The 12,441-nt window shown below is 42.9% G+C and overlaps 1 protein-coding gene across 1 annotated transcript in view; it reads right to left on the bottom strand.

Moving 5' to 3' along the window:
* TRABD2B (TraB domain containing 2B) overlaps positions 1-12,441 on the bottom strand; it is a 255,397-nt gene that overhangs the window by 117,371 nt on the left and 125,585 nt on the right. Inside the window, exon 3 of the mRNA XM_048944471.1 lies at positions 266-412. Coding sequence (XP_048800428.1) covers positions 266-412 — 147 coding nt within the window. The remainder of the gene's footprint in view (positions 1-265; positions 413-12,441) is intronic.

Here is a 12,441-nt window from a genome sequence, read left to right as displayed (position 1 = left end):
CTATTTATCTGCTAAATTACACCCTTTTTTGTCATATGAAACCTGTAGGATGCAGAAACTATGGGGAAACTATGTGTGTGATTACCTGGTAGAAACAGATACCAAGCATTTTAATGAATACAGGTCACTATATCCAGTGTAGAAATTTTAGATCAGGAACTTTGGTAAGAGAACACTTCCTGTCTTTGTAAGAGAAAATACCATCTATTTTAAAGCAAATTATTTGTTCTCAGCTCGCTGGCTCATACACAACATTTCTGCTTACCTGGGAAGTATCATGATTGAATATAACAGCATTCAGGTCTCCACAATTGTAATGTTTGATGAGATCTTCAGTGGTGTACGGGGCCTGCAAACTGCCTGCTCGGAGACTTTCATGCTGGAGCAGAGTTTGGTTTAGTGCAAACAGCACCTGTAGAAATGCAAACAAGAACAGAAGAGGAGTTAATAATATTAGGTATCAAAGAAGCAAAGTGTAAAAGGCCAAATGACTGAAAAAACTCACACGCATATGAAGTTTATTGACGCATCCTGGCCCACAGCAATACGGGCTGATTATCAGATATTTCCAACTGGAAGGGAATTCTAACTTTCTCTAGTAGAAGTCCTTATTATATGACCCTCGTTATTCCTCATAAGGTCTAACTTCACCACACTGCTCCTGCGGAGGAGACAGTCTGAGAGCTTTCAGGCTGTCTATGCAGACAGCTTGGCTGTGTGGAAGACACTGGAATTAAAATCAGGAAGCTTGTATTTCCTTTCACTATTTCCTGGCAGCTATCTTAAATCCAAAGCCCAAACAAAATCAGAAGATTTTCAATAAAAATCATAACCTTCCAAACTTAGGAAGTTGCTGATGTATTAGGGGGACATTCTGCATGCTTTAAAATCAGAAACATGAGGCAATTCACTGTCAGTCTCCCTCCTTTAGTCTTTCCTCTTCACCTACCCTTCTGCAAAACAGAGATATTGAATTGTGACACTGTTAGTAGACACAGTACTTCTTATGAGGCCTCACCAAGGCAGAGTAATGGAGGAGAACTTCCCTTGACCTGTTGGCCACGTTCTTTTTAATGCACCCCAGGATATCATTGCCCTTCTAGGCCACTGCTGGCTTATGGTCAACCTGTTGTCCACCTGGACACACTTGCACAGAGGAAATAGAACCACTCTTTACTATTTACATTTCTGTACCCCCAAAATGCCCCTGATGATGATGAAAGCTTCTCACATTTGTAACAACAGTGCCCTCTCCATTCCAAGTTATCATCTCAACTCTCGGGTAAGCAACACATGCTGAGTGCCAGCTGGCCCAGCTACGGCTGCAGTCTCTGATAAATATTCTTACTCACATGCCTAACTTTAAGTAAATGAACTGACTTTAAGATTAAATCCCAAAGGAGTTTAAAATTAATGATGTACCAGTGTTTTTGCAACTTGGAAGTTCTTATTTGTTTACAAACACGGTTTCCACTGGAGTTGATCTGAAGAAAGGGAAACCATCAACTGAATTTACTGCTGTAAAAGCTCAGGTATATAGGCAAATAAGATCTGAGAAAAAAATAAATTTAATTAATAAGAAAATAAAATTATCTCCAGGGCATTAACAACCTCTGAATACAAAGCTGTTAGATGTTCACTAACACACACGTTCTGGTTGAGGGAAATAAAATGTTCCTTTTTAATTTACTTTTAAAAAACATAAAGATGGTCTTTCAAATGAACCTGCTGGGCCTCCACCCCACAACTGGTTGCCTCTTAAAATCCAAGCCTAAGAGATTTCCTCACTCAGATCTAAGGGTCTCATCGGGCTTTTCTACAAAGAGATCTATCTTTCCCAGGACCGTAGCATAAAGCTAAGCATCTTCCTAACTTAGTTTTCCTGTAATTTAAAAAATCTGCAAAAAATACAGTTTAAAAATTTCTAACCTTTGAAGGATCTGAGCGTTCTCTTTTTTTTCCCCTAAGGGCTACAGCTTAAAGAGGAAACGGTTCATCCCAGGATTTCCTGGGGATTCTAAACATTTTGACTAATAAAAATAAAAGCTTAGAAAAACTTTGACAGGAAAACCGAGAGCAGAGCTTTTCCCAAAATGCTTTTAGTAAAATCCTTCTCAGTTTTGATTTTTTAAACAGTGGATGTTGCTGGAATTTTATACACAGAAATGCTCACACACACACACATATATATACAAACAGGCAGGAAAACCTTGAGCATAAGACAGATAAGACAGAGTGTTTTACAGTAAAATATTAAGGAGGCAACAAACAAATCCTTACTTTGCATTCTGAATGCTTTTTTTTTTGTTTTGGTTACTTCAGCTTCCTGAGGAAACCAGTCCTTCGCATTCATGCTCTATGCTTCCTCCTAATAAATTTGGAACCTATTAGCTGATTTCAGTCATATTCGCAGAGGGTTAGAGAAAACTGCCTGCATGCTCCTTGAAAATAAGCATTTGGCTGCAGAAAGGGCCACAGTGTTTGCTCGCTTGTTTTAAAAAAACAAGGACATCACATGGGAGAGGAGTTGATCAGAGCTTGCAGCAGGAGATGGATCCCAGTGCATGGGCACCAGATTTATTACTATTGGTGCTTGTCTCAGGATGGTTGTTTTCCTGCTCTCTGCCCCTGTGCTGTAAGAGGACCTAGAAATGCTGCCAGGTGAGCCCTGGAACCCGGCTGACCTCATAGGGAAACCAATTTCTGCCTCCAAGCTACTGCCCAAAAAAGCAAATCCAGAGATTGTATTCTGGGACAGGAGCTAAAGTATTTGCATATGCTCAAGCAAAACTTCAGCCACTTGAGAAGATTTCTAGAGAACTGTTGCTTAACCAAGCCTCGGTCATCATGCTTTTGGGTTGAGCGGCTCAATACACGCATAAGAAGAGGCAAGGTCTTGCCGCAGCTGCCTGCTCGCTGGATTTGTAGGCCATTTCCTCCAAAGTCAGATTAAAGCCATCTTAAAAGCTGCATTTATTTTTCCTTACTGTTCAGATAATGCCACAAAAACAATGCTGCTTCCTTTCCTGCTCCCTATCTTAATATCAGTGACCTTGTGACCTCCAGCCCAAACCTCTATCTGAGCTAAATCTCCCAGAGGTGCCTGAGATTACCACACAACTGAGGGCTTCCAAATAAATACACTGAAAGCGACTGCCTATGCACAGTCCCACCTAATAAATATAGCAGACAGTATTTGTTCTGGGAAGTGATGGGAAGTTATGAGCTTGGTGCTGGGAAAGTGCATTTTATTCATGCAATTTACGATCCTGACAGCTGTGTGCTCTGAAGGCCAGTTTTGCACGGTTGTCTCTGGCCCCAGTTTGCAACCAATTGAACATGGACAACAGAAGAGGATTTTCACCCTTCCAAGAAGCAGCTTTTCTACCCATGTGGTGTCATCCTCCTGTGCAAAGCAGCAAGCCAACACAGATTTCATGCGTGTTTGGAGATACCAGCCCTTATGGCAAACTTTAAACCTTACTGCTGTGCTTTATCGCCTAAGAGAACAGGTACCACCAACCCCACACAGCACCAGGAACAACTGGTCTGATCTTTTAGCAGCACTTTTGCACTGTTGTTATCACATGGAAGAGGGGCCTGGACCTGGCCAGTTCTTCCATGGGAAGGTCAGAGATAGGCCTGGTACAGGAGGAAAGCTCTGCCTTACTGCTGACTTTCATTCAAAGTATTCCCAGGAAGGAGGAGATCTTCAGAATTCCCAACTTCAATTTCTTAGTAAACACAATGGCTCAATTTCTTAAATTTATGCCAACTGCTCTCTCCATCACCCAGCCCTTGTGCTGCTGCATCGCTTCAGCCCAGGAAGTAGATGACCATTAAGGTCCCTTTGATCTTTGGCCATGGTCATCCTGGGCACTCCAGTTGCAGCCAAATCTGCAGAGACCAGCCTTTGCAATCCCTGTGCAAACCTGCTGCAGGTCTGAGAGACCAAACAAGCCCAATGAATACCCTAACAAAGGACTTTACTGATTACCTTGATGCTACAAACAGTATTTACTTCCCTCCACACATCTGGATTAGTCAGGAGTCAAATAATAATAGAAAGTAATGGCAGCAAAAGTCTATCTCGTGTTTAAATCATCTGAAATGCACAAACCACTTATTTTCAACTTCAAAAGACAAAAGATTGGAAAACCTCTGAACTACTCAAATAAAATGAGCAGACAGAACCTGTATGAGGTCTCAAGGTCCCAAAGGGGGCTGACATTGCTTAAAAATGTTTATACATGCATACATAACACTGCAGGTTGTCATGGAACATTTTGAGCTTCATTTTCCCAAAGCCATGGCATTAGCTGGAGCAAAGGAGAAGCTGTCTGATTTTATGTGAGATTTCAATGAGATGTGGTTTGTGGATCCAGTCCACAGAAACAGCTCTAAGAAAGCACTGCCACCTCTCCAGACAATGAGGAGAAGTGAGTTGATGTGCAGCTGGCCTTAGGAACACTTGAGGAGTTCTGTCACAGATCTCGTTCTTCATTGTATTTGGTTTTGGAAGCAAAGCAAGATAAAAATTCCTCTTATTCCAAGGTACTCTCACAAACCATCACAATGTATGGATTCTTTCCCATGACCATCACTGAACATCAGCTTGTGGAAGCAGAGGCAGCTGTGTCCATTCAGCTCTACGTTTTTAATACTTTTGCATATGTGAGTGAATTGACTTCAGTTGATTATCCTGTTATAGCTTTCCAAGTAAAACGTGCACATGCTTTGTCAGAAATCCATTTCGTTTATTAAACTCCTGCAGTTCTCCCAGTTTCTGATGACAGCTCAACTCTGTGCCTATCACCTCATCTAGAAGGCAATACTATGGATTTCTAACCAAGTGGAAAGGTTCCAAGGACCACATCTTCAGTTTTCTGACCGTAGTTCCAAACAGTGCCACAATGGAAAAACAGCTTCATGTGGGCATCTAAGAAACCATTGTAAAGTACTATAAGGAAGTGTTTTTACCAGGTCAAACACTTGAGTGGTCCCAAACTTCATAGGAACTATTTTGCTAATAAAACAGAAAATTCAGGACTTACAATGGAAGGAACAAAATTTGTGTTAGACTGAAAAGAAAGAGATCAACGTTCGTCTGGTGGGTTTGCTGTTGAGATTGGAGAAGCAAAGGAAACTGCGAAAACTCTCACATCAAACTTTGCCATACATAAAAATTTGATTGCCCTGATGGAGAAATCACTCTCCAGTCCTAGACTTACTAAGGCTGAACCATAAGCATAGCATTCATATGACTCCAGTAGCTGGAGTTACAGGATGACCCCTGCATAGAACCATGATTAATAACAATACTGCAAAAACAAGTCCTGAAGTTTCATAGCGTGATGTCATCTCTTGGGCAGGGAACTGTTGTTTTCTTTTGCTTTCTCTTCTGGACAAGTGCCAACACAATGCAAATACTAAATAAGCATTACTGGAAGCTTTTGGGTGAGTATATCCCATCAGCGCTCTCATTGCGACTCAAGAAAAGAAGTGCCCACTCTCCTGCTCAGCTCAAAACAAACCATATCATAAGTACTGAGGTGTACTGTTCTTCAGGGATTCTTGTTCTGTTGTTACCATTCTCTGTACTCAAATAGAAAATCAGATATACTCTTTCAGGTCAAAATAATGGCCTGGAGGGAAAAACAAAAAGAGAAGAGAAAAAAAAAAGAAAGAAAAACTGAAAAACCCAAGTCCCTGATTTTTCAGATTAATGAAAAGCAATAAAAGTGTTTGCCCAAATCTGTTCAGTTCCACTGGTTTCCAGAAGACGGGTTTCCCCTTTCCTTGAATCTTTTGCACTGTTGCTAGGAATTAGTGAGCTGTGAAACTCACCTAATGAGGTCAGCATCAGGAAATAGCTCTGAAAAAACAGGTCCCAGAGGAACTATAAAGGACTCCCTCAGTGTCCAAGAGAAATCCTGGATGCATCGGCACATTGTGCTGCCGGGGCCACTGGAGGAACGCACCTTACTTTGCTGTTGTTGTTCCTATAAAGGGACAGCTAAGGAAAGTGAAACTATTAACTCATCCACTGGAATTTCTGCTCAGAAAACCATGCCCCCTGTTAAAGCTCCTCATAAAAGCCTTTCAGCTAGTTGGTTCCATATGTTCCCCAAGCCTGCAGTTATTGCTTCTGAAAGGCAGGAGTAGTTAAGCGTCTGCGGCTTGGCACTGACCAGGGAGACCTAAGGACTTTGCTTTTTCTCTCCCTTTCAAATTACCAATTAACCAGTTTAATAAAACAGTTTGAATCTGACCAAGGTGTTTGTAGAAACCCCTAACCACGACAAATCCTACCGGTGACATGCAGGCTTGACCTGGTGCAGAGCATTTGTATTAATAACTCACAGCCCTGACACTAATCACACAATCATAGAATGGTTGGGTTGGAAGGGACCTTAAAGCCCATCCAGTCCCAACCCGTGCCATGGGCTGGGTGCCCCACACCAGATCAGGCTTGCCCCAAGGCTCCATCCAGCCTGGCCTTGAGTTCCTCCAGGGATGGGGCACCCACAGCTTCTTGGGACAGCCTGTTCGTTTAAGACTAAGATGGTTTTATTTGGAGCTGGGAATACCATGAGGAGATAATGGCTCCAACCCCATGCACCCAGAGGTCTTGATGAAGTATTTAAGTTGACTTCTGGGAGCTTAGCACTCGCTTCAACCTCCTGACTTTTCTCTTCACATGAACCACCCATTAAAAACTTAACAAGTGCCAAAGTTGAAATCTATATTTGGTATTTGCTTTGTGTTTCATTGAATCAAAGCATAAAAACACACAAACAAAACCACCACAACGATACCTAGACGGAAAGTACTGCAATGTGCATAAGACCTCCATTCCTTCAGCACTACAACTTCAACAAACCATCGCCATAGCCCAGGGAGCACTCACCTGGCAGCTCTCTTTTATTCTATATGCTGACCACACCAAACTATTACACATATTTTTTGCTTCAGTAGGACTCTTAGATACAAGTCTTCAAGTGTACGAGGCCATAAAGACAACAAATAAAGACAATGGAATAAAACTCTAACCTAAGTTAATTCCTGTCTAGATAGAACTTCTGAAATACCATATAATTCACATTACACGTATTACAAATACCACACCTTAAATTAGGCCAAAACATCCCAAAACAAGGTCTTAAATATGTCAGAAGCAGTCGTAGCACAGGCATGAAGGATAAGATCTGAAACCATTTCTTCTAAATATATTGAACTGAGCTATTTCTAAAGATACTCAGTTTCTCTTCATTTAGAAGAGAGGGAAGGGAAGGGAAGGGAAGGGAAGGGAAGGGAAGGGAAGGGAAGGGAAGGGAAGGGAAGGGAAGGGAAGGGAAGGGAAGGGAAGGGAAGGGAAGGGAAGGGAAGGGAAGGGAAGGGAAGGGAAGGGAAGGGAAGGGAAGGGAAGGGAAGGGAAGGGAAGGGAAGGGAAGGGAAGGGAAGGGAAGGGAAGGGAAGGGAAGGGAAGGGAAGGGAAGGGAAGGGAAGGGAAGGGAAGGGGAGAAAAAAAGCTCTGATTTGGAATTTCCAGTATTTCCTGCTTTGTGAGCCAGGACACTACAGTGAAAGGATGCACTCTGAATGTGCTCACCACAACACTGGCACCTTCTATTTTGCCATTAATTCAGCTTGACATCAAGCTAGTAATGGTCTAAATGCAAAACCAATGTCATCAATGTAAATGTGATTCCATCACCAAGAGACATAAAGTGTGTTCAGAGATGCTCAGTCTGATGCCCTTTGCATTGCATCAGAATGCAATGCATTCTCTTTTGAGAATGCATCACTCTTTTGAGCCATTAAGAATATAGCTATTATTCTGCAATATCTAAATGCCACTGTGTTTTGAGTGTACTCACACACAACGTAGAAAAAATGAATGCTTATGTACAAAGAGTAACATGGAGGCTCCGTCATGGGGCACTACAGACATCCATTCGTGCCTTAGGCACCAGAATAACTCGTTCTTTACTCAATCTACCAGAGAGTAATAACTGGGTAGCATTACCCTCTGCTTTGGTCCATCACCGAACAGAAGCTTCAGCAAATAAATTAAGAAATCATTCAAGTAAAAGCAGTCATCCCAGATAAGCCCAACGCCTCCAAGTGTCTGGTAACAAATACTTTGGAAAAGAATGCAAGAAATGAGGTGAGCAAAGCGTGAGTCTTCTTCAGACAATGAATTCCCACCATTTGGAAATTTGCCTCCTTCACTTTTACTCTTTCTCTCCCACCCCCCTGCTCCTCCTTTAGTCAAGCTGAAGTCATTGCCGTACTGACTTACACTGAGTTATTCAGGAGCAGCTGGCTGCCTGGTCTTTGCAGAAGGAAAGTCACATCAGTTGCCCAGCTCAGTCTGCTACTTTGCTCAGCACTCGTATTCCTAACATCGACGCCTGGCTGGACGCCCAGGACCCAAAGGGCACTGCCCACGATCATTTTCCTCCACCTTAAATGGGCACATTGTCTCCACTTCCAGGACCATCGCTTTCAAAAGAGGCAAATGAAACCTTTCCCAAGAACCTGAAACCACATTTGTGCTCTTGAGTCACCAATAAGACTTTTAGCGGTCTCTTCTGTGGTTTCAATTTTGCTTTTTTGTCTGCTCTGTAATAGAAGGAATGTGGAAACAAGCACCCTGCGGGGTGGCTCGTGCCCTGGTGACAAGGGACTGCAGCAAAGGGGGCACCTCATGGAAAAGGGTAAAGCTTTGGGAAGCTCCTCCTGGTTACAGGCATCCAGCCTGAGACATTTTTTATAAAAGCCTGGTTTAATGATATGCTTTGTATCCATCCATTGAAAATCCAGCCCGTCCTGGGTATATTTAATTTGGGGTTTTATTCATATTACTGCTTAATTTTCAACTGCTTCTTTTTAATTACCAGCTGAAGCTACATAGTAAAATGGACTAGTCCTACAGGCATGTTTTTCTTTCTATTATATTACAGTCAGGCAGCAGATTAACTCCTTCAGCCATCCCAGTTTAACACCTTGCAATGCCAGCACAGCCCTTTCCAGACTGCTGCTCCTGCAGCAAGAGGGGCTGAAGAGAATATAGAGATCCACAATTTAGATTTCCAGCTTCCAGCCCTGGGTATCAGCATGAACAGATGCCAATTTCAATGTATACCAACACGATGGAGAGTAAATCATGGCCCTTCAACAGCAGGCATGCTTTCCAGCAAGGCAGATGGTGCCTCTGGCCATGGACAAACGGTTTGAGGCACAGCTATGTTGGCTTTCTAGGCTTCAAGAAAGCACAAAATGACCGTGCAGGTATTACATGGGGGAAACTATGAACAAATTTTCCCTTCCCAGCTCAAGGGCAGCCACGGAGGTCTGTGCAAGAGCAAGATGGCACTGGAGTATGAAGAAGGAGCATGAGATCCACACGCTCTGCCTTTATGGCCCAGAGAGAGCTGTGCTCCAGAGCTCACCATACAGATCTACAGCTGTGCTGAAGACTATAGGACTCTCGCCTTGGAAATACCAAGTTGCATCAAGACCAGTCATCTCCAATTAACCAGGGAAAGAAAGTGGCCTACCCACCAAATCACGGTGGCTCAAATTTCTTCTATCACCCACTCTCAGCCAGGCACTGTAAGCCATGTGGAGGCCAAGAATAATTACTATTCAGCAAGCTATTTACATCAGTTACTCAGCAAATAAATTCTGCTAATAAATAGGCTCAAGGAGGCTGCAATCTATTCGCAGTCAAGACAGAAGAAATTTATAAAAATAATTATTTGAAACGAACTCCTCCGTTAGCTTTCAAGGTCAGAATGATAAATGCAGGCACTGCATTTTCTACCTCATACAGGGCTTCTTCAATACAATTCCATTGTTTATGAATTATGGGAGGTTATCTTTCCACAGACAGCTATATTTTCATTATCACTGGGACTAAACAATCACTTTATTTGAACCTTTTTTGTCTAGTCTGAACAGATTTCATTTCAGAGAATGACAATGAAACTGGCTACCGGAGGGGATAGGCTATTCAGGAATCAGGAAGAGTCTAAACATATTTTTGTTAGATCCAACTATTGCATTCCTGCTGTGAAATGTTTACATGAACTGGAGAAAGCTCCTCAGATGCATCTCTCTACAGGTGATACACTTCCCACAGCAGAGCAACAAGATCCCTTGCCCCCTCCCCTCCAATTCCTTGCCTGATTTATGTGGATGTGCTGTAATCATGCCCACAGATGGCAGTAGGTTGGCAGTTGCTGCCATCTCCTGAAACACTCAAGTTTTCAGCAGGTTGTTCCCTCTCCAGCTGTGCTTTGCTATGTAGATTCCCAGAAATCCTACTGGGGTTGCTGGCAATGCATTCAGGGACACAATTACTGAATTCTAACAAACTTAGCTTGGATTTTGACCTGTAGACTCTCAGAACCACTTATAGTTATTCATTAAATTATTATTTATTTTATGTCTCCAAACCCTGAGTACACGTGAGAAAAATGTCAGCCAGTTAATACTCAGAGTGCACAAGTGAACTGATTACAAAGGAAGTTTCTCAGGAAACATTCCTTACTGAGCTCTGGTAACAGGAACACACTGGATTCAAAGCATTAGGATACAAGTATCCCCAAGACAAAACTTCCTGGAGTCTTGTTTAAGCTGCAGATACTAATTCTTTCTCTTTTTTTCCCCCCCTCTGATGGGGTGGGTACTCCTCGTAGCTTTTAGGGAGCTAAGTTACATTTCAGTTTGCTTATTTTCATCACATTTTGCTTTGGGCACAAATGTCGGAAAAAGAGCTCTCCTCTTTCTATGGTGACAGAAATTGAAAAGGGATTAACCGAAAAGCAATAAACTATTCCCTCTGAATTGCTAGCCTGAAATTTTCCTATTAGTGTCTACCCACACTAATCTAAAACTTAGCAATGCTGGTTTTCTCCAAGGCTGTCAGCTAAAATAAACTGTTTCTGCTCCTTGCAGGCTGCATTTTGACAAAGACCTTTCTCCTTTTAAAGCACCCCCCCTCCACCAATTATATCAAGATTGCTGCCCTTTTCAGAATTTCCCATAGGTACACAGCAAAGTTACAGCAGGAGTAAAGCTCACATATAATTTTTCAAGTTACCATCATGAGACTCCTTTGTCCACAAGAACACTGAAGTGGAGTGAGGCCCTGTGAACAGTGCTGAAGGTGGATGGATGGGTCAGAGCCTGTTACTTGCAAAGACTGCAGCCTAAGCCATTAGAGAGTCCTGGGAGGAAAGGAAGGTCTTCTGATGCAAGAAGCAAGCAGTTCTGCAAAAGATTCACAGCAACTCTTTCAATTACAATGGGAGTTGCTCAAGAAAAGCAATCCAGACTTTCTGCTCTTGTCATACAAGCATTGAGAATGGCAGAGCAGAAGTCCCTGCAGCATTGCATGAAGTCTCCAGGCCACCCCAAAGCACATTTGCCAATCTCCTCTGCAATACATCCAGAATCTCTGGCACCTAAAAACTTCCAGATGATATTCCAAGCCACCTATTCAGAATTAATTCATGTCCCCCACCCCAGCTGTGCTGCATGGCCAAGAAACCAATTCCCAGCTGGTGTCAGAAGATCCCACAACCTCTGCTGCCCACCGTGCAATCTTGGGCATAGCTTGGCCTTTTGTATTCCCAGCTAAATGCTCCCAGATGAAGGCATCAGTTCAAAGGCTGGTGGAAACAATTAAGATTGCAGGGAGCCACGTTTATCTTTTTACCTATAGCACTGAATTAATCATGGCTGATAGAGATCAGAACAGAGCAACAAGGTCTGGCCTCTGTGTCCAACTCAAGTCCCTGATTTATATCACGACCTGTCAAGAGATGGCAGAAGATTGCCCAGTAGCTGCTGAATGCCTTTTTACCACCCTCCCTCTCTCCTGGGGAGATGAATATAAGCCAGGACATTCCTGCTCTGTTGAGGATGCCATGAAACCTAACCTCATGTTGACATAAGCATTAGGCCCCAGGACTGTATAACAGGTCACTGACAGAAAGATATAAGATAGAGCTCCCAAATTTGGCTGGCCACACACAGGCAGGCACAGTTTCCAGAGCCTGTGTACCCATGGTGGAGGCTCAGTAGCCAAGGTACACCAGTTTTTCAAATGTGTCTTCTGGTAGGCTCAGCAGCTAACGCTGCCTGAGATTTCTATGGGCTTTATATTACTTATTTCCTTTGTAGGTTTCAAGGGACTAAGGAACAGCTGCATCTGTATAGTTACCATTAAGAGGAAAGTAATGGAGGGAGTGCCAGAACCCACCCATACAGGCTGGGGCTGGGAGCTTGACTATGCACATGAATGTACATCTTTTCTCAAACCTTAAGCACCGAGATACCTATTAGAAGTCCTGCACCAAGGACCCAAAGGGGAGTTCTGCTAAGAGCTCCGCTTTCCTTGGAAACAGAAGTTCTGAAATCGTTTCT

This window comes from Lagopus muta, chromosome 5, assembly GCF_023343835.1.
Source record: "Lagopus muta isolate bLagMut1 chromosome 5, bLagMut1 primary, whole genome shotgun sequence".
Classification (NCBI taxonomy): domain Eukaryota; kingdom Metazoa; phylum Chordata; class Aves; order Galliformes; family Phasianidae; genus Lagopus; species Lagopus muta.
This window is presented reverse-complemented; position numbering and strand designations above follow the sequence as displayed.